At 44.7% G+C, this 23,503-nt stretch overlaps 1 protein-coding gene across 1 annotated transcript in view; it reads left to right on the forward strand.

The window, feature by feature from the left end:
- Positions 1-23,503, forward strand: part of LOC141133434 (venom factor-like) — a 164,019-nt gene that overhangs the window by 94,136 nt on the left and 46,380 nt on the right. Inside the window, exons 25-31 of the mRNA XM_073622821.1 lie at positions 4,028-4,103; positions 5,031-5,190; positions 10,356-10,457; positions 11,532-11,682; positions 14,373-14,536; positions 18,870-19,028; positions 22,382-22,441. Coding sequence (XP_073478922.1) covers positions 4,028-4,103; positions 5,031-5,190; positions 10,356-10,457; positions 11,532-11,682; positions 14,373-14,536; positions 18,870-19,028; positions 22,382-22,441 — 872 coding nt within the window. The remainder of the gene's footprint in view (positions 1-4,027; positions 4,104-5,030; positions 5,191-10,355; positions 10,458-11,531; positions 11,683-14,372; positions 14,537-18,869; positions 19,029-22,381; positions 22,442-23,503) is intronic.

A 23,503-nucleotide genomic window follows, 5' to 3' on the forward strand; every position in this document is an offset into this window, starting at 1 on the left:
TTAGGTATCATCCCTATAATTGTGTGTAATTGTACAAAAAGCCTTACCAGTGTTTTAAAAAGCTTAATAGCATGCTATTACATAAAAATATCCATTTTATTATACAAAGTAATTAAAATTTAGTAGAAAAATATTACATCACATGTGTCACATACAATGTTCTAGACTTAAAAGCTTCTGTTGCCTTTGGGTTTCATGGTTTCGTACCGCTTCTTCAGGACGAAGTAAGAAAAAATACATTCCATCTGAAAATAAAACATAACGTAAGTATACAATTGTAGAGGTGCCCCTGTGGGGTCGCTGAGTGTAGTAGTTCCACCTGTCACCCTGCCCAGCCCAGCATTCACTTCCAGTCACTCTCTAGACAATGAACAGTCCATCAGCTTTGTTTTTGTTGCTTTATTGAGGGATTAAACTTGGATGGGGTAAAGGGAATATGGGATGCCCAGATCAATAGTATTGTATTGATGAAAATGTAGATTGGAACCTCTATTCACAGTCTCTAAAGCCCCAGACTCCTCCAGCACAACGCTTCTTGATGAACTGTTACTTCCTCTAATGTGCAATACTTGCTTCCTATCGCAGCTAGCACATGGTTAGGGCCAACTCTGAATTAGGCCTAACTTTGTTGATCCGCCATTTGCTGGCAGGGGACTGCAGGCCCCTTTGGTGTAGCAACCAATAGCAATAGAAAATGTCCTTCTGTGCTAGCTGTATCTAGGTGGACTACTGGTCCCAGTCAGTCCTATGAAAACTCTACCAGCCCTCCTGGCTGCAGCAACCCGACTCCAACGCCAGTAAGATCATAGTCTCTCCCTCTGGCTCTACATCCACTGCTTGCATGCCTCTCCCAGATCTCCCGACTGTGCCTGTCACTCACCAAAACAACAGGTGAATCCTTCCTGAAGATTTGCCTGGCAGTGTTCCCCGCTGTCCTCTACTGCTCCTGTTCAGGACACCTCTCGTTTGGGTTGTATGGAGAGGTCCTCTTTCTTTTTCCTTGCCCCAGCCCAAGGTCACCTTTCCCCAGACAGGGGTGCTCCCTCCAAGGCCCCGGCAGCCTAACACTCCAGCTCTCAGTTCTTCCACCCGAACAACTCCTCCTTAGCTGGGATGACCCAAGGTATTTAAGGAGGCCTGCCCCCTGCCATTCCTAGTTTGGGATTGGTCAGGGCTCCTTAACACACCCAAGACAGCTCCACCTCTCTTCCCCTCCTCTGCTTCCAGAATCTTCTCAAAGCCAGAGGGAGGTAACCAAGAATGCAGAGAGGTAGACTGAGCAAGCAAGCACATATTTTCTTTGAATACAAAAAGATCTTTGCACTTAAGGAGAACTTTTGAATGGGGATGCAGCACTCTAACTGTCTGAATACAAGACAAAAAAAATTGAAACATGGAACACAATAGGTGTATTATCCCTTTAAATACAATGTTTAAAGCAGAACTCCGGCCAAAATGTTTTTCCTTGTTGCTGATCTCCTATCTTCACCCACTTTGCCTCTGTAGTTCCTCTGTAATAGGCTGCTGAACTTGCTGAAAAACCATTATTGCCTGCTGACATCCTATTTGTAAGACCGCTGGCCGCTATCCCTCTCCTGAGCTCAGCCAGCATTCTGACACGCCCCCTTGTAGTCCTCTGAAAGCCAAACAGGGAGGAAGCAGACATGTTGTGGGCCTAGGAGGTCTCACAGCCCGCAGTCTGTGCTACCCATGGAGGAGGTGTCCTCCTTCTCCTCTCTCCTCCCCCCTCCTCCTCTGCTCCCTGACAGTAACCCCCCCCACTCCCTGTCCACTCCACCCCCTCCACTCTATCCCCGCTGCACCACACCCCCCCGCCACCCGCTAGCTATCTCCGTGCAGAGTGGGGATTATCATCAGTAATTACTTGTATGACACAGCGGGGATGTCCCACTGTGTCATGTATAGTATACGAGAACATAGATCGCTGATGTCCCGCCCCCCACTGTTATAGGAACAATATGCTGTCAATCATAATAACGGCGGGGGGCGGGGCATTAGCGCTCGATGTTCTCATGTAACAATATCGGACACCACAGGATATTCCTGCTGTGTATATACAAGTGATTAATGATAATAATCCCGCTCTGCACTGGTGGTCCCTGACATGGTGGTTCCTGACATGTGGCATGGTGGTCCCTGACAAGTGGTACTGGTGGTCCCTGACATGGTGGTCCCCAACAAGTGGCACTGGTGGTCCCTGATAAGTGGTACTGGTGGACCCTGATATGGTGGTCCCCGACAAGCAGAACTGGTGGTCCCTGACAAGCGGCACTGGTGGTCCCTGACATGGTGGTCCCTGAAAAATGGCACTGGTGGTCCCTGACATGGTGGTCCCTGACAAGTGGCACTGGTGGTCCCTACCATGGTGGTCTCTGACAAATGGCACTGGTGGTCCCTGACATGGAGGTTCCTGACAAGTGGCACTGGTGATCCCTGACATGATGGTCCCTGATTGGTGGTCCCTGACAAGTGGCACTGGTGGTCCCTGACATGGTGGTCCCTGAAATGCGGCACTGGTTGTCCTTTGACATGGTTGTCCCCGACATGGTGGTCCCTGACAAGCGGCACTGGTGGTCCCTGGCATGGTGGTCCCTGACCCAAGTGCAGCGCTACAACAATAGAGTACAATTCTTACGAATAGCACAATGCATGTGATATGTACAAAAACAACCAAGTTTGTAATAGAGTGCAATCCTGTGCAATCATTTACATATCAACAGTGTAAACATATCTAAATGTTAAAATCTATAACAAATATGCAATGTTTGCATTGCATGTGGAAAATATGGTGCAAACTGAAAAAAGTTCATCTGCAGATGAGTTTCATCAGAAAGGGTCCAATAAAGGAAGGGTGCATTGGAAATAGAGTTGCGACCTCATCCCTTTAAACCCGAACACCTTTGAATTACACAGGTTCCGAGGCTAATTAAATGTAGATAAAGCACCAAGTGAGTTTAATTACCACCTTAATCATCCACAGAACCTGTGTAATTAATATGTGTTCGGGTTTAAAGGGATGAGGTGGCAACCATAATTGAAAATGATGATCAAACACATGATACACAGCATGATACCCATCACCACAAACAAAATGAAGGATTATCAGAAAGCCAGCGATCCCCCCCCCCCCCCCCCCCTCTTACTCAGGGAGGTCACAAAGCACTTGGTTGGATCTATGATACACTGAAAAAAAAATCAAAAATTCTCTCCCCAGCAGCCTTGGATAGTATACACCAGGAGGTTCACAGCTGATCAGGGCATGTTAATTAGGAAGCCTCAGAGCCGGAGTGTGAATAGAAACAAAAAGACTCCACATCAGACTCCATGTGATATTGTCTCTTCTTTGCAGTAGTGCACTTACATCATATCGTAAAATTCAGAACATATCACAATCCAAATGATTCATTTAAAATTCAGACAGCAATCGCGCATGAGCAGTAGTGTGTGTTCGTATCTGTCCCGACGATCATTTCGTCATATATGACGTCATCAGGGGTCATTTAAAAACAAAACAGTAAACTCCAATATGTATGACTAAATGCATACAATATGATCTAAAGTGAAAAAAAGTGAACTTAGTGATATAAAAAAAAAATCACAGCGTGATCAAATATCACCAAAAGAAAGCTTTATTTGTGTGAAAAAATTATATAAATTTAGTTTGGGTATAGTGTTGCATGACCACGCAATTGACAGTTAAAGTAGCACAGTGCCAAATAGGAAAAAAAATGCGCTGGTTATGAAGGGGGTAAAACCTTCCGGAGGTCAAGTGGTTAAACGTGGAGAAATATGCCTGTATTGCAGAGATGTACTGAATATGTTTTTGGTCTAGACACACACTTTAATGTCACCACTATGCTGAGGGTCTGGCATGACATCTCCTCCCATTTACCATTGCTTGAAACCTGGACCTCATCTTTTTTGTTTTTATGTCTAATGATTCAGTAAGTTATCCTGGAGATCGTATTGGATTATGTTCATTAATTCATTTCTTTTTGGTAAACAGGTTATACAGGTCAGCTGGCATTCCGCAAACCAGATGGTTCCTATGGTGCCTGGATTCATACACCATCAAGCACATGGTAATGGAGACTTCTGCATTATATACATTTGTTTTACGTTTGAAGTCCACCTATTTTTTTGATTTATTTTTGATAAATCATGTAAGAGTTAGATGTATTGCTTGAAAATAGAATATGCTCAAAAGCCTTACACAGTCACCACCACACATAAATATTAACCACATGCCGACAGGACATAGCGATCACAGATCAGGGAAAAGAGTCATTTACAGCGGTCCTTTACCTAATGCTAGACTCGGGAGTGCGCCCACAAGGTAACCCCCCCGGGAGAGCACTTCTCCTAGGGGGTTATACGATGCAGGGAGGAGCTACTAGCGCCGCCAGGGGACCCCAGACGTGGAGGATCGAGGCCACTCTGTGCAAAATGAACTGCACAGTGGAGGTAAGTATAACATTTTATTTAAAAAACAAAAAAAAACAAAGCTTTACAATCACTTTAAGTGTTAGCATGTTGCAATTGCTCATGTGTGAGTTAGTGCCCCCTCATGGCTGGAGGCCAAACCACTACACTGGGCCCCACCTGTCCTGGTACTGACTGCACAGTCATTTTAAGGGAAGTGGCAATGAACAGCAGTTTTCATTCAGCAGTTGTTACACATATTCATGTTACACTTTACTGTTCAGCCCAAAGGGCTTAATATAAATGCATTTATGCCTATTTATCTTGCTTATTTATCTCCCCCCCCTGCTTAATGACTCCACTTGGGCTTATTTAACTCCCCCTCCTGCTTAATATAACTGCACTTATGCTTATTTATCTCCTCCCCTGCTTAATATGACTCCACTTGTACTTATTCCGTCTCTTCCTCTGCTTAATGTGACTTTACATGTGCTTATTCTGTCCACTTTATGGGACTCCATCCTTTACGATGTGACACCTCTGGCACTCTTTTACTTACTAGTCTGGTTATGACTTGTCTTCCGCAGGCTCACTGCCTATGTTGTGAAAGTGTTTGCCCTAGCTCAAGACTTAATCAACGTTGACAGAGATGTACTGTGCAATTCCGTGAAATGGCTTTTATTAGAGAAGCAGAAACCAGATGGCATGTTTGAAGAAAATGCCCCAGTATACCATCAGGAGATGTCGGTATGTACAATATTGATATTGCTTTATTAAAAAAAAGTATTCTTATGTATACCAAAGTGCTACTGTAACTATTTAATCTGCACAAGTGAATAAGGTGCTGACAGATTTTCCCGATTATATGGAAATGGCAGTGCATTTTCATCAATTTATTATTAGGTTTAGGTTCATTTTTGATTAACAAAAGCAAAGAAAAATTCCCAGCTCAACTTACCAACCTGTCTGCAACTAACTGAATTGTCCTTCTTTGTTTGACATGCGTCGCCCTTCCATGTGCTCCTTGCTGTTAACGCCGGTTATAGGTTGGGGCAGTTGCCGTTTGTTTATACTGTTGGTTATTTGGTGAGCGGGGGTTTGCGCTGGACACCTTCGCTGCCATTGTTCTATATACTGGGTGATCAGTGCACCCATGTGCCTTTAAGGAGGAGTGGACTTCCTCCAGGCATTCCTGCTCTCAATCCATCCGTTACAATATATATGTGCTCCTATTATGGAGACTGTCAACATTTATAGAGTAAGGATTACAGATAATACTGGGGTGCCTTGTTGCAGCCTCTGCAGCCTACGCATGTATTTGCAAATGTGTGCAAACTAAACCACTAATTTTAACATGCACTGTTAGACAAGACAATTTGGTTTGTTACAGCCTGGTTGGTAAGTTGAGCTGCAAATTTTTCTTTGTTTTTGTTTGACATGCATCGCCCTTCAGTTGTGCTCCTTGCTGTTAAGGCCAGTTATAGGTTATAGGTTGTACCAATTTACCTCTGACTGACACTTATTGTTTGAAAGGCATATCCCAGACCTCGGACCAGTCCTCCTCATCCAGGTCCAATATGTTGATATGCCATTTTTTGTTTAACATTGCTTAAATCCAAGATCATGGTCCAGATAATACGTTGATAGAGAGATGAGGCTGGTCCGCCCTGAGCAGAGTTTCCAGAGAAAAGCAAATAAAGTTCTCCTGCTGTTGAGGAATTTGACTGCTAATGGCCTGCAAGGGTAGGGTATAGGTAGGTGACACTCCCTTCATGTTCTCCTCCTCCTTGGGCGCCAAGCGTGGGTCACATAAGATTACTCCAGGGTGGGTTCCTCTGGGCTACGCTAGGCACACTGCCCTACACATGGAGTACTTTACTTGAACAGATATCTGATCGCTAGTACACTCTCTTAATTGTAATTTAGACCACGACAATCACTGTTGCATTTAGGAGGAACACGCAGAGTCCTTGTCCTCGCCACCTGTCCAGCATATCTCCGCTACTCCCCGTAACAGAATGGGGTCCCACCGTGCACTTAGCATGGATTCCATACGTGCACTTACTTAACTCTTCTACTTCCGTACTTGTGCACAGGACCTCTATGGTGCTGATCTGCTCCCATTGCTATGGGAGACGGACCTGCTCTCCGATAGGGTGCTGACAACAGCTCGTCCAGTAAGAGGCTTCACCTGTCACATGTACACACTTACGACAGGCTGCTATAGAAACCTTTGTTACCCTTGGTAACCACTTATGTCTCCACACTACGAAGCTGTCTTCACACTCCAATGTGCTTAACTGACCCGAGCTGTAGGCTATGTGTGTCACCCCTAGAGTAAATTCAGACCAGGCAAGGACAAAGTTTCAAAAGGATTACCTAAAGAGGAGCTCCAGCCATTGTTGTGTTAATAAAAAGTCAGCAGGTGCAAAAACTGTAGCTGCTGACTTTTAATAAACAGTCACTCACCTGTTTCAGGATCCAGCGATGTGCTCACCCGAGTTGTCTGTTCCCACCGTCTTCTCTCCCCTGCGCTGGCATCTTAACTGTGGAGACCTGGCTGTGACAGCTTGCGTGAGCCATGCTGCACATTGTGAATGGTCCCATAGTCTTCTGGGACCTGTGATGTGTCCAAGATGACTTCGGGGAGGGAGGGGGAGAGGAGAACTGCCGGTCGGATCACTTATGCCATCCAACTGGAAGTGGAAGTGGGTACCTGTTAAAATCAGGTACCGCTCCCCCCCCCCCAAAAAAAAAAGTGCCATTAGGGGAAAAGGAGAAGGGGAGGTGGCCTTAAATTGGAACTTCTCCTTTTGGGTGGAGCTCCGCTTTAAATAATGCAGCATAACAGTAGAACAAAGGCAACAGTCTTCCCCTAAACTAAAGCTGGCCATGGACAGTTGGAATCTCAACCAGTTCAGCAGTGACCAGCTGAGATTCAAACCATGTATGGGCAGGCTAAATGTACCCAAGTTGATTGATCAATCAACTTGGATGCAACCAGGCAGTCAGATTTTACATGTAATTATTGCTAGCACTGTGTTCTTCCAGCATGGAGATCTTCCAGCCCCCCCCCCCCTTTCCTGGGAGAACACAATGGCTCCGTGGTAGGGATTCCCCCAACACTGACTGTGTTGATGGAGGAATCAAACGTTTTTTTTTTTTTATCCTGCAACCTATCGTTGCAGAAAAGAAAATTGCTTCATCTGTGGCTGACTAAATCCTCAGGCTTGTGGTTGAGTCCATGGTCCATAACTGGTTGAGTCCATGGTGGGAGTGTCCAGGATTGGCATCTTCAGGGCAGACTGCAGGTTCCAGCAATCCCCCTATGCTATAGATGGCTACTGAAGCCAGATGTTCACTAGTAGGCACTCCAGTCTTGGCATAATTCAGCAGGCCACCCCCCTATATCCACGGCCGCCGCGGCCACCCCCTATTCATGTGTCTGGCCCCTTTTAGGGCAACGGGCACATGAATTGCAGCGGCCAGGGTTTTTTTTTAAGCACCTGATTAGAGCCAGAGGCTCTAATAGGCTTCAAAATAAGGTGGGCTCGGGTCGCAGAGAATGCGCTCCGATCCCACACAGGTGTGTTGCAACAGCGAATGAACATTCACTGTTGCAACACTGATCCTCCTCCCGGGCCAATTGGGAAGCAGTTATGAAACCTGTTTCTCGATTGGCCAAAATGTCAGGCAATCCTATTGGATGCCTAGTGCCGGGAGGAGCGGAGAGGAGACGCACCACGGAAGCGGCTCCAGGAAAGGACACACAGGGCAGCTTTCCCCAAGCCCGCCACGCTTAATGACAGGGGCGACCACGCTGGAAGATGGCCGCATCAGCTCCGCAACTCCATAAAGCCCTGACCGCTGCTCTCATCCAGAGTAAGGACTGACCGGCAGACAGCAGGTGGGGGGTTTGCTGGGGGTGTTAGTGCTGTGCCGTGGGGGGGGGAGAGGTAGGGGCAGTTGCATTAGTGACGTTCCACCAGTGGCCCGGGGGGGGGGGTGTTTGCCGCCCCCCCTCCAAAAAAAACCCCACCAGCCGCCACTGCTAGCCTGCCTGCAACAAACTGAATTGCACACATTTGCAAATACATGTGTAAATTGCAAAGGCCACATCATGACACCTAGTATACTGCAGTCCTAGTTCTATAAATTTTGAGAGTCTCCAAAGTTGGAGCACATATATAATAATAGATAGATTAATGGCAAAATATCCAAGAGACTTTAGGGAGTTTAGAATGTGCAGTGAGCAACTGAGTGGCCAAAAAATGCAATGTTGTATATATAGAAGGTTGGTATAGCAAGTCCTCCCTACAGAGTTTGTCAATTTCTGATAGTGAGCTTCTATCGCTATGCTTTGGAGCCCCCAGAGAAAGAGTTTAAACATCTGGGTAAAATGTTAAAAAAAAAAAAAAAAAAGATTTGGACATCCAAATTGGGGTGTTATGGAAGAGATACATGAATTTAGGCAGCATTTTCATTTTAATTAAATGAATACAGCCAAGAATAGATAAGGGCAACTATCCCCATGCCTTTAGTGTTGTCTTCACCTCCCACAGCACAAGAGGTGAAGTCACAGCTGCAGTTGTAAGTCCCTTGGGGATCATGTTCTGTGGCTTTGGGGAAAATGTAGTGCTTTTTGGCAATTGACTTGCAGGCCAGCAACCTGTGAAAAGTGTGTCAAAACTTGAAGTTCCCCCTGTAGGAATGGTCCTGCATGTTTCAGGTACAGCAGGAGGTCATCAGCATACAGGGCTTCCCTATCCTCATACCACCCTATCCTGAGGCCTTTAACGATGGAGGACACTCACGGGGGCCTCCATAATTAGCTCCATAGCTATGGCAAACAAAGTTAGAGAAAGAGGATAACCCTCTACCTCTGTATTTGAATGGTGTGCATGCATTTTGTGAATAGTCTGAGAATGAATATGTAAGTAGATTTGTTAGGAATCAAACCTGTTTGTTCTGAGTCTATCAAGTTTTGAATTATATGACTGAGTCTAGTACTAAAAATATTGGTTAAGATTTTGAAATCACAGTTCAAGAGTGCTATGGGCCTATAAGGAGAACATAGAGAAGGATCTTTAGGGTGGTTATGTATTATAATGATGTGGACTTCATGCATTGAAGAAGGAGGAGAATCGCCTTCTAGACATTTGTTATAAATAGCAGCCAGATTAAGGGTTAATGAGGTGGCATAAGTTTTACAGACCTTCAAAGGGACTCCTCCGGGCCCTGGGTTGTTAGGGAATGATCTAATGGCTGAGAGCATTTCTGTATCAGTTATGGGTTGCATGAGGAAGTCCCTTTCCGGATTTGAGGGCCAGCCCAATGCTATGAGGTCTAAGAAAAGCATATATTAAAGTCTGGGGATAAGGAGGTGGTGTATAATTTGGTGTAGTATCTCATAAATTCAAGCAAGATGTAATCCTTTAACATAAGCAAGGAACCCTCTAAGGTATGGAGTTCAGAGACAATAGTTAGAGGTCTGTAATTTTGGGAAAATATGGCTAGTAGCCTGCTTCTGTAGATCACATTCTCAGGGGTAGGAGAGGAGGCAAATTGCACAGCTGCCTTCCTTTCCTGCAAGCACCGAGTGTTGGAGCCCCAGTCTGATTTAATGGCTGTTTGAAAAATGATGCATATAGCCTTAAAGGCATCCCAAATTAAAGCAGGCAGGGTAGATTGGAAAGTGCTTCCAACTAATTTGACTTCAGCAAACTGAATTCTGATGGTGGGTTATACCAACCTTACACCAATATTACGCTTGGCTCTGTTCTACTGAATAAGCCCAAACAAGTCAAAGCAAGCATCTAAACTGTCCTAAAACTGGTAATTGTTATGTACAGATAGTGCTGAGTTACAGCCATGGAACCTCTACTTTTAATAATAACATTTTTTTTGTACAGGGTGCTATTACAACAGGAGCTGTTGAACTAGACTCTACTCTCACTGCGTTTGTCCTTATTGCTATGCTGGATAGTGAGGAAACCTGTAATGGACATGTAAATGTAAGTAGTTGAATAATCTCTCGAGTGCCCTGTTTCTTACCCCATTTAAGTTTTATTGCCACTGTAAATCTACATACTGTATATGTTATATTGCACTGCTCAAGAACTGAGGGATGAATATCCTACTGTGTGTGTGGACATCTAAATGTTTTTTTTTTGTGTTTGTTTTCAATGGAGCAGGGAATGGTCAAAACCAGCATTTTTTTGGTGTCTATGTCCCCTTGGGAGAGAATTTCCTTTAGAGTTAGAAGACATCCCCTCTTAGAGAGTGCCCCAAATTCTGTTCACTCCCCAGCAAGGACACAGACAGCAATAAAACCCTGGCAGGGGTTTTAACCCTTCTCTGTTCAATCTAAAAAATAATTTTGGGTTTAGACAAACTGTAAGGGCAGTTGTAAAATTATGAATTGGTAAGACATGGATGGATGTACGGGCAGCTTGACTCTTTGGCGGATGGGTGGCCAAATGGACAGATATACAGGCAGTTGGACTAATTGACTGATGGATGGGCAAATAGATCACTATACAGGTAGTTGGACTGATTGACAGATGGATGGGCAAATAGATGGCGTTACAGACAGCTGGAATGGTTGGCAGATGGACAGGCCAATTAATGGATATGCAGGAAGTGGGACTGATAGATAATTGCAGATTGCTTGGAAGAAAAGATGGATGAATGGGTGTATTTATGGACTGGTTTCTGGATGGATTGATAGACAGATCAAGAGAGAGAATGGATGATAAAATGATGGATGGCTATAATGGCAAACAGATTGCTACAAGGGCAGATTGAAGTATGGAGACTGATATGGATTGATGAATGCATGGACATGTATAACAGAAAATGGAAAGAAAGTTGGATGAGTAGACAGACAAATGGATAAGCCAGAAAACTCTTGAATGGAAGGATGGAAAGTTGAATGGGCAGGCCTGAAGAAGTTTATGTGAAAAAGAAAATAATAAATACCGGTATATATCCTATTATATTATCTATCTTACAATAAAAACACTACTTTCTAAGACAATCACTAATAAGCCTGATGTTAATCTATGTTGTATTATTTTGTTCCGCAGAACCTACGACTCAGCATCGACAAAGCTGTAGACTACATTGAGCAACAGTATTCAAATATCAGAAAACCATATTCCATCGCCATCACTTCTTATGCCCTGGCCAGAGCTGGAAAGCTGGTGAACATCAATAGACTCATGTCTGCATCTACAAGTAAAGTATCAATGCTTAAACGACAAGATCACAGATTAGGCTAGGCACTCCTATCAGGGGCTATATACAGTAGTAAACCTCTATATTGATGAGTGGTACAATATTCATGAAGATCTAGTGGAAACTTCTCAGTATCTTCATGTCAGTTTTGTGTTGCTGTCGGAGGCTTCATTGATGAGATTTCTCCTAATTACTTGACTAGGTGACAAGGTTTTCACTAAGACGAGAAATAAGGGTGACAAAGGCTGTAACAATACGTTGTTGGATCCTCAAGTCTTTCTCCACTCTACTAAAAAAGAGTATTGTTTTTTTTTACTCTCTGTGTCACTATCGCAGTTTTTCTCCCTTCCTGTCCTAGTGAAAATGGGGCCATCAAGGTAAACACCCCTGCCAGCTGCCTATTGCAGCGTAAGGTGGGACAGTTGGTGGGCAGCAGAAATACGGCTCAACCATGCATTTTTGCGACGTCCCCCCCCCCCAACTGCAGGTCTAAACAAAGCCTAACAGTATAATTAATTATTAATAATAGTAACAATCACCTCACCTAGTAAAATAGACAGCGTTGTCTAGTTCACATGGACTTTTGTCCTGGCGTCACGGTGACCCAGTAGTCGTCTAGGCACACATAAACATTTTTACAGGCAAAAGTCAGCAATGGCTATTAAAGTTGGCAAGCATGCCGTGCCTTAACAGTTGCCACCTATATATGACCACCCGGGTAAAATCAACGCACAGTAATCAATGAAGGCTCATTTCAAAAAGCAATTAGTGGTGCACTTCATGAAGAGTAAAATTATCAAAATATAAAATCAGCGTATTTCCAATAGCAGTCCAGTTTTCTACCGGTTGTATAAATGTTCACATTTCAAGATCACCGAAAAGAGTTAAATTGTACTTGCTTATCATTAATTCATTAAATCTGTTCTCACCAAAAATGTAGTTAGTGGTATGCATTGAGGATGGTGTGGCGCTATTGAGTTTACCCCCCTAATTGCTTTCTAGAATTAAAAATCATTAATAACTGTGCATTGATTACACCCGGGTGGTCATATATAGGTGGCAACTGTTGAGGCACGGCACGCTTGCTAACTTTGGAAGCCGTTGCTGGCTTTTTTTCTGGAAAAATATTTATGTGTGTCTAGCCAACTACTGGGTCACCGTGACGCCTGGATGAAAGTCCATGTGAACTAGACAATGCTGTCTATTTTAATAGGTAAGGTGAAGGGTATTGTTACTATTATTAATATTTGAAATAAAAAAGATGTATCTCTGCGCTGTGGTGGGGCGGCAGCTGGCACAGATAAGTAATATACCAAACTTATAAATAATCTTAAGAAAAAGCGTGTAGCGCCAAAAGTAAATGAGCAGAAATGAGATGAGAATACTGTGATATAAATGGACAGCACATTGAAATAAAGTCCAAAAAAGTGTTAAAAGGTAATAAATGCTAAAGTGAAAAAAATATATATAAAAGTCCAATCTTGTGGATGGAAATCAACAATAAAAAACCAATGTAGTGAAAAATATTAGATTTAGATGCACAGTCCCATGATAGGATCAGCAATATAAACTTATGCCGTGTACACACGGTCGGACTTTTCAGCTACAAAAGTCCGACAGCCCGTCCGACAGCCCGTCCGACAGACTTTCGACAGACTTTCGACGGACTTTTGGCGGACTTTCAACGGACTTTGTAATGACCGGACTTGCCTACACACGATCACACCAAAGTCCGACGGATTTGTACGTGAAGACGTACGACCGGACTAAAATAAGTAAGTTGATAGCCAGTAGCCAATAGCTGCCCTAGCGTCGGTTTTTGTCCGTCGGACTAGCATACAGACGAGCGGATTTCTGGGCTCGGTGGAGTTAAGACGTAAAGATTTGAAGCATGTTCCAAATCTAAAGTCTGTCAGATTTGCGACTGGAAAAGTCCACTGAAGGTCCGGTGAAGCCCACACGATCGGATTGTTCGCCTGGATTTGGTCCGTCGACATCCGTCAGACAAGTCCGGTCAAAAAGTCTGACCGTGTGTACGCGGCATTATAGGTGAATACGCAATAGTTCAGTGCAAAGATGTGCACAAAAATTTGATGGTGACTTGAAAAATAAAGAGGCGATCCAGTACAGTGCTCCAAAATCATCCACCGCACCCCTGTGAAATGGACACTCACCAGAAAAGCTGGCTGAGGTACACTTTTGTTAAAAAAGCCACGTATGTCATTTTAAGCAACTTCTTCTGTGGACCTGGGTGTCTATACCTTGGTCTTCTTTGGGGTTTTTTTTTTTTTTCAGGAAAATTTGGTAGCAGTGACCACCTTTGACAGTGAGCTGGTAGTAATTGTTCCCATTGCAGTTTTATTATTGTATTGCTCATTATGGTTAGCAATGGCAGCCTTCAGTTTCCTCTGACTAAGGACACATTCACATGGGTGTCCCGGAGATCAAAGCAGGTGCATAGGATCCAATTCACAGTTCAAACACTGCCTCCAAATCCTGTAGCAATGATTCCCAAGAATCTAACCAGAGTTGCCAATGAGCACAAACACTTAGGTATGATCCCAGTAAAGCAATGGGGTGCCCATGAGCAAAAAACAGCCCAGGGGTCAAGGTACAAGGAATCCACTGTTGCTGGAGATGCCCTCTAACATTTTCTTGCTCATGCTTAATTACCACAACTTCTCTTCTAGATAACAATCACTGGCAGGAACCTAACTCCCACCACCTATCACTGGAGGCTACATCCTATGCACTCCTCGCTCTTGTCAGGATGGAAGAGTTTGACAAGTCTGCACCAGTAGTCCGATGGCTCACAGAGCAGAGATTCTATGGGGAAGTGTGGGGAGCAACACAGGTATGTTCTTCTGATGGTAATCCTGTCTAGCCTAAGGCAGGCCATAGATGATGCAACTTTCTTTGCAGGAAAGAAAATCGCTCATTTCCCCCATCAAAGAAAAAAATTGTTGCCCTACATAAAGATGGCCTAGGCTATAAGAAGATTGCCAAGACCCTGAAACTGAGCTGCAGCGCGGTGGCCAAGACCATATAGCGGTATAACAGGCAGGGCTGGACTGAGACAAAAATTTGGCCCTGAACTTCATCCAGACCAGCCCACTTTACTCCAAACACCTGGTGTTGGCGCTTCAATCTTCTCGGCACCATGGTTGTTATGGTGTCAGGATGATTGAAGCGCATTATTTCTATTACTACATTGTAATATAACATGAAATAGTTCAACTCACCATAATGCAGAATCAGTGGGAGCCATGAGTGTGTCACCTGCCACGTCACTTGCCACATCGCCTGCCACCAGATGCAGTGTGTCACTTGCCACGGCACTTGTCAGCAGAGGCATCTTGTCACTTGCCACGTCGCCTGCCACCAGATGCCACATGTCACTTGCCACGTTACCTGCCACCAGACGCAGAACGTCACTTGCCACGTCACTTGTTAGCAGAGGCAGCTTGTCACTAGCCACGTCGCCTGCCACCAGATGCTGCATGTCACTTGCCACGTTGCCTGCCACCAGGTGCCGCATGTCACTTGCCACCATTGCCTGCCACCAGATGCATCTTGTCACTTGCCACGTCGCCTGCACCAGATGCTGCATGTCACTTGCCACGTTACCTGCCACCAGATGCAAAACGTCACTTGCCAGGTCACTTGTCAGCAGAGGCAGCTTATCACTTGCTGCGTCGCCTGCCACCAGATGCTGCATGTCACTTGCCACCATCGCCTGCCACCAGATGCAGCGTGTCACTTGCCACGTCGCCTGCCACCAGATGCCACATGCCACAGATGACACTTGCCACGTTACCTGCCACCAGATGCAAAATATCACTTGCCATGTCACTTGTCAGCAGAGGCAGCTTGTCACTTGCCACGTCGCCTGCCACCAGATGCTGCATGTCACTTGCCACGTTACCTGCCACCAGATGCAAAACGTCACTTGCCACGTCGCCTGTCACCTGCCAAGTCACTTTTCACCAGATGCAGTGCTACTACAGGACTTGATGGGCACCTCCAACCCAGCTCTGTACCCCCCCAACACACAAGGTAACAGGGGAGGAGAGAGAGATACACAGTGCCAAATGTAGCATTAAAACAACTTGTATTCCACTTAAAGAATTTAACTGACAAAGTTAGTAGGGTGAAAGGCATTGAGACACTGTGCAAGAGTCCAGGCTTGTCATCGATCTGAATTAGGAGCCGCCACCGGGAACCGATCGGGCCATTAGATGCAGAGCATTGGTGTGTACTACTACTTCCTGGTAGCGGAGGAACGCATGATGGGGTGGATGTGATGTCATTATCCGGAAATTATGCAAGATGTGGGAGGTGACGCATTCTTCAGGCCATCATTCCTCCGCCACCAGGAAGTAGTAGTACACACCAATGCGCTCTGCATCTACTGGCCCAATCGTTTACCGATGGCGGCTCTTAATTCAAATTGATGACAAGCCTGGACTCTTGCACAGTATTTGGTACAGATGGTGTCAAGTGTATGTGGCGGTAACCAGGTGAGGAGTACAAAGACAAGTTTGTCTTGCCTACAGTCAAGCATGGTGGTGGGAGTGTCATGGTCTGGGGTTGTATGAGTGCTGCTGGCACTGGGGAGCTACAGTTCATTGAGAGAACATGTACTGTGACATACTGAAGGAGAGCATGATCCCCTCCCTTTGGAGACTGGGCCGCAAGGCAGTATTCCAACATGATAACAACCCCAAACACACTCCCAAGATGACCACTGCCTTGCTAAAGAAGCTAAGGGTAATGATGATGGACTGGCCAAGCATTTCTCCAGACCTAAACCCTAATGAGCATCTGTGGGGCATCCTCAAATGGGAGATGGAGGAGCGCAAGGTCTCTAACATCCACCAGCTCAGTGATGTTGTCATGGAGAAGTGGAAGAGGACTCCAATGGCAACCTGTGAAGCTCTGGTGAACTCCATGCCCAAGAGGATTAAGGCAGTGCTGGAAAATAATGGTGACCACACAAAAGATTGTCATTTTGGGCCCAATTTGGACATTTTCACTTAGGGGTGTACTCACTTTTGTTGCCAGCGGTTTAGACAATAATGGCTGTGTGTTGAATTATTTTGAGGGGACAGCAAATTTACACTGTTATACAAGCTGTACACTCACTACTCTCCATTGTAGCAAAGTATCATTTCTTCAGTGTTGTCACATGAAAAGATAGAATAAAATATTCACAAAAATGTGAGATACTGTAGGTTTAAAACTAAAATTCTTATGATGTATAAAGTCCACCTGGAGGAGATTGCATTTTTCTGAATAAAAACTGAAGACTCTTGGGGGATTTGCATCTTCACACCATGGATAGTTTGGCAAATATTAGAAATCTTCAAAAATAAGCAGTTATACCAATGAATATATACACTCACTGGCCATTTTATTAGACACACCTTGCTAGTACTGGGTTTACCCCCTGGTTACCCCCTTTTGCATTCAGAATTGCCTTAATTCTTTGTGGAATAGATTCAACAAGGTGTTGGAAATATTCCTCAGAGATTTTGGTCCATAGTGACATGATAGCATCACGCAGTTGCTGCAGATTTGTCGGCTGCACATCCATGATGCAAATCACCCATTCCTTCACATCCCAAAGGTGCTCTATTGGATTGAGACCTGGAGATGAGGGAGGCCATTGGAGTACAGTGATCTCATTGTCATGTTCAAGAAACCAGTAGTGAGGTGATTTGGGCTTTTGTGTATCCTTCTGGAAGGAGCCATCAGAAAATGGGTACACTGTAGTTAAAAAGGGATGGACATGATGAATATTTAGGTAAGCCGTGGCATTTAAACGACGCTCAGTTGGTACTAAGGGGCCCAAAGTGTGCCAAGAAAATATTCCCCACACCATTACACCACCAGTAGCCTGAACCGCTGATACAAGGCAGGATGGATCCATGCTTTCATGTTGTTTACACCAAATTCTGATTCTACCATCTGAATGTCGCAGCTGAAATCGAGACTCATCAGACCAGGCAATGTTTTTTCCAATCTTCTATTGTCCAATTTTGGTGAGCCTGTGCGAATTGTAGCATCAGTTTTCTGTTCTTAGCTGACAGGAGTGGCACCCAGTGTGGTCTTCTGCTGCTGTAGCCCATCTGCTTTAAGGTTTGATGTGTTGTGCATTCAGTCACTGCTCTCCACTTTAAGAAGACCGAGAACTACGTGGTCATGTGATCGCTCAGTTCTCAGGCTTAAAGCCAATGCAGAATAGAAGTGAGTATAGATATTAGTTTTTATAAATATCCCAAACTTCCTAAAAACAATGTAAAAATGGGTTCAGTAGACTAACTGGTGGTCATGGAGATATTGTCAGATTGCCCGATGCATGCATGCTGACAATACAAAATTGTGCATTGGGCCTCTAGGCTTACATCATTTATATTGTACAGCCTTTTTATAGTGCCAATAATTTGCACAGCGCTTTACAATATAAAAGGAGAAAATACAGCAACAATACAATTCAATACAAGAGGATTAGAAGGGCCTAACCTTAACCAGGACTTCTGGTATGTGTTTCACTCCATTTTTCAGGCCTGTTGGTAAAATAGTCATCTCAAAAAGTTTAAAGTGAATCTAAACTCGAAAACAAAAAATGTAATATATTGTAGGTATTAGATGTGATGGTTGCATTAGTTTCACTTTTCTGCCTTCACCTTAATTTCACCCGGTGATCCTGCCAGTAGCACACTTCCTGTTGTAGGGTGACAACACTCACTGTACTGTATCCATGGGGAGCATTCTGAATTTAGGACAGAAAGTGTGTTAGGACGACAGAAGACCTCCTCGTCCCCTCATCTCCATAATAAAAGGGGTTAGTGTTCTATAGCGTACAGAGATGAAGGGGGCGGGGCTGGCGACACAGCTTGAGGAAATACTGCAATGAGAAAATTAGGAGCTCATTTGGTTACTGGTAGGATCAACACTTATTGAACAGTCCAAAGAGGAGCACATAAGAGAAGTTCATTGTTAGGGTTTACATGCCCTTTAATGGTAAAGACTTTTAAGGAACATTGGGCTGTTGAACTTTTCTTTCTGTTCATAAAAAAATGTAAAATATTGAAAATTATAGGCAACACAATATACTGATATTAGTAGTCCATTGACCCATGAATTGCTAATTGGTTTGCTTTATTTTTATGTTTCCAATGTAGAGTACAATCATGATTTTTGAGTCCATCGCAAAGTACTACCAGGACGCTCCAACACAAAAAGAACTGGAAATGGATGTCTTCTTCAAACTTCCTGGTAGATCAGCAGGCACAAAAATTCGTCTGAACAGACAGAATTCTCTAAATGCCCGCTCAGATCAGGTGAGGCCTGAATGTTGGGTAGTGCTAGCCCAGACACGTAATAGGAATTACATTGACAGTGTACTCATCGTAGAGAAGGAAAGTTAACGTTGCTGAGCGGTGATGGAATGGTGTTATACAGTAATAAGAAAACAGTACCAAGGGCTCCCACGTTGGTAGATGATATAAGATAACACTTTGTGGGAGTCCATTAACTATGTTAGTCCATGGAGTGGTTATACCGGGATGATGCGTGCTCCTACTGGCATCGTCCCGGTAAAAAATTTTTAAGCCAACGATTCCCTTGTTAGCAGGAGATATTCAAGTGGCTAAATAGCCACTCAATCACTTCTGCTGGTGGCTGAAGGGGGTTCCACCCTGCTTCCCGACGCCTCTCCCGGGCTTTACCAGCTGATCGCGGAGCCCGGGAGCGATGCAACCAGCGGTGATGGCTGCACGGAACAGAGAGAAGGGAACTGACGTTGTTTCTCTCTCTCTATGTGACCCCAGAAACAGGAAGCAACGAGAATGTGGTCACTTCTGGTTCCGCCTCTTTGTTTACCTGGCCAATAGCAGCCAGGAAAGCAGCCAATCAGACCAATCTGTGTCTGAATTAAAGCATGGGAGGCCAGAGGAGAGATTAGGGGTCTAACCAAAGATTTCAACACCTGTTACTGAAATTCATACTAACACGTATCAGATGTGCCATGCCTTTCATTCTTAATGGTGCCCCAACCAACATATAAGTATATATAGTACTTATACACCAAATATTGATATAGGGAACCGTGAAGGAAGCCCGAAGGGGAGGCCCCCCCACCTTTCTTTTTGTTTTTTGCTTTTGTTTTCTCTCCTTTTTCTCTCTTTTTTTTTCCTCTTCTTTCTTCCTTTGCTATTTATTTTATTCAATGGCCTCATACACACCATAGCGTTTTTGAGCTGTAACAGGCATTGGTGTTTTTAAGCTCCAAAAAAAAACCCAGGACCAGCGCGTTCTGAGGCTCCAGCGCTAGAGCTGTAAAATTCCAGACGCCGGTAAAAGGATCAAACGTGATTAAACATTCTCTGCCTCTATTCAAAGTCAATGGTTCCCTATGGGAGCCCACTGATTTGAATAGAAGTTGCACCAGAAGTCGGGTCAAGATGATCTGACTTGCGGTGCGACTTGTGTGCTGAGAATCTTGAAGGGGAACCCCGACAAAATGTAAAATAAAAATTTGCGTGAGGTTCCCCCCCAAGACGATACCAGACCCTGCGGTCTGGTATGGATCTTAAGGGGAACCCCCCACGCCAAAAAAATGGTGTGGTGGCCCCCCCAAGATCCATACTAGACCCTTATCTGAGCATGCAGCCTGGAAGGTCAGGAAAGGGGGGATAAGCAAGCGCCCCCCCATGTCCTCAACATGGGGGGTGGGTGCTTCGGGGCAGGGGTGCCCTGCTCCCCCCTACCCCAAAGCACCTTATCCCCATGTTTGATGAGGACAAGGGCCTCTTTCCAACAACCCTTCTCTGGTGGTTGTCGGGGGGGCTACGGGTGGGGGTTTATCGTAATCTCCCTTTAACAAGGGGGCCCCCAGATCCTGGCCCCCCACCCTAGGTAAATGAGTATGGGGTACATTGCCCATTCACTCCAAAAAAGTGTCAAGAAATAAAAACACTACAGAGGTTTTTTAAGTAATTTATTAAATCAGCTCCGGCGTCTTCTCCGCTCTCCGACTCTTCTACCTCCTCCGGCAATGTTTTCTCCCTCTGCCGGTTCTTCTCCCTCTCCGCGCTGTCTTCTCCCTCTTCTGCCGGGTCTCCTCTCCGCTGTCTTCTTGGCTCTCGGCTCTCGGCTCTTTTGCCGAGTCTTCTCAATCTTTTGCTGGGTCTTCTCCCTCTGTTCTTCTTTCGATGTTGACCCAACGCAATCTCCCGGTGTAATGTTGAGTCCGCCCTGTGCAATGACTTATATTGGCATGGGGCGGGTTCACCCAAAGACTTAAGTTGGAGGCCACGCTCTTGTGACGTCATCACCCCATCATGCCCTGGGTGGTGACGTCACAAGCGGCGTGGCCTTCAAATTGGGTCATCGGGTGGCCCCCCATGCCAATATAAGTCATTGCACACGGTGGACCCAGCATTACATCGGGAGATCGCGTTGAGTCGACATTGAAAGAAGAATAGAGGGAGAAGACCCAGCAAAAGAGCAAGAAGACAGTGGAGAGAAGACAGCACAGAGAGGAGAAGAACCGGAGAGGGGAGAAGGACTGGCAGAGGGAGAAGTTGTTGCCAGAAGAGGGAGAAGAGCTGGAGCTGCCTTAATAAAATACTTTAAAAACCTGTGTAGTGTGTTTATTTTTGACCCTTTTTCTTTTTAGGTGAATGGGTAGGGGTACGATGTACCCCATACTCATTCACCTAGGGTGGGGGGCCAGGATCTGGGGGCCCACTTGTTAAAGGGGGCTTCCAGATTCCGATAAGCCCCCGCCCACAGACCCCCACAACCAACGGCAAGGCCCTTGTCCTCATCAACATGGGGACAAGGTGCTTTGGGGTGGGGCACCCACTCCCCCAAGTTAAGGGCATGTGTATCAGAAAAAATGGTTCAATAAAGCTTAGAGAAATAAAGTATATACTGTGTGTGCAAATACCTTGTGTATATATATATATATATATATATATATATATATATATATATATATATATATATATATATACAAACACACACACACAGGGCTGCTGTTAGAAACCACGGAGCCCCATGCAGCCAATGCTTCAGTTATGAATGAAGAGAGTGAGTGATCGGTACCAACCACTCATTGTGTTCATTCAGGAAAGGAAGGGGCTAGTAAATATGATATATTTACCTAGCCCTTCCCCCTACTCTCAATATTGAAGGATCCTTTTGTGAGCTTGCAGCTGCTAGCAGGAAGAAGAGCAGGGAAGCCAGCTGCGCTGCGGGGGCAGGGGGACCTGGGCAGCAGTGGTAAATGTATGATACATAGTAAGGGTGATCAGTGTGGCATGGGGCAGTTACTAGAACCGATCCTTTGTATGGCTCTGTCTGCAGCTGCTGAGCCAACTGGAGGGAAAGGAGAAGAAGCCAGCTTTCAGCTGCTGCAGAGAGAGCCATACAGGGGATTGGTTCCAATAATTACCCCCCCTTCCGTACCAATCACTATGCCTGCCCACATCTTACTCACCCTGCTGCTGCCTGGGACCCCTGCTAGTGGTGGCACCCCCTTATTTACGCCCTGTATATATAAGTATATAGCCTACCACAATGCAGAAATGTAGATGCATGAATATAACAAGTTTTGGTTAAATGTAACAAGCTTTGTAGACACGTTTCCTTGCATTCTTCTAATTGACGGAAATGTATCTTGTTACAGACTCAGATGGGCGGAGACTTTGTGGTCACTGCAACAGGAAAAGGGCAAGGGTCATTGTCGGTAAGTGGTCAATAATTACTTGAGTAATCTTCAATGGGTCTATAATCACAAAACATATTTTCCTGTATGCAGTTAATCCATGTAATGATAAAACTTAAAGTCGTAAAAACAAAGCAAACAAAAATGTTACACATTACAGCCTACCAATCCTTAAAGTAGAACTAAAGGCAAAACTTTATTTTTTCCCATTTTGGATAGCGTAAGGGAGGGTTATAACTCCTTAAGGTTTATTTTTGCCATCTTTGTCCCGGGAGATTTATCTTCGCTTCCTGTCCCATAGCCAAAACAGGAAGTGAGAAGAAATTCTTTCTAATGAAGGGAATCTCTTGAGGACCCCCAGGTCACCAGAACTAGTGTCCCAATTGGAAGAATTTCTGTCTATTCCTTTTCTGGGGACAACCCAAAATTTGGGATTTTCTTTTACTAATAGGACTAATGAAGAGGGTGAATCTCCCTAACGGGGAGACAGACAGCAATAAAAACTGACAGGTTTTTTAATCTCTCTCCCCTCTTTCCAGAACTAAAAACAAGTTTTACCTTTAATTATACCTTAAATGTAGTAGCCACATTATTTTACTTTTTAAGGCTTTTTTCTTACTAAAAAAATGAATGGTGTAAAGCCTCGTTCACACGCTTATGCCCCGTACACACAAGCGGATTTTCCGTCGGAAAAATCTTGGACGTTTTTTCCAAAGGAATTCCGCTCAAGCTTGGCTTGCATAAAAATGGTCACACAAAAGTTCTCTGAGCTTTCGACCATCAAGAACACGGTGATGTACAACACTACGACGAGCCGAGAAAATGAAGTTCAATGCTTCCGAGCATGCGTCGAATTGTTTCCGAGCATGCATAGGAAATTTGCGCATCGGAATTGGTATAGACGATTGTAATTTCCGATCGAAACTTTTTATGACTGAAAAATTGAGAACCTGCTCTCAATCTTTTGCCGTCGGGAATTCGGCCAGCAAAAGTTTGATGGAGCATACACACGGTAGCATTTTCCGACCAAAGCTCTCATCGGTCTTTTGCTGGCCGAATTTCCGATTGTGTGTACGCGGAATA

Source organism: Aquarana catesbeiana, linkage group LG03, assembly GCF_042186555.1.
Source record: "Aquarana catesbeiana isolate 2022-GZ linkage group LG03, ASM4218655v1, whole genome shotgun sequence".
Classification (NCBI taxonomy): domain Eukaryota; kingdom Metazoa; phylum Chordata; class Amphibia; order Anura; family Ranidae; genus Aquarana; species Aquarana catesbeiana.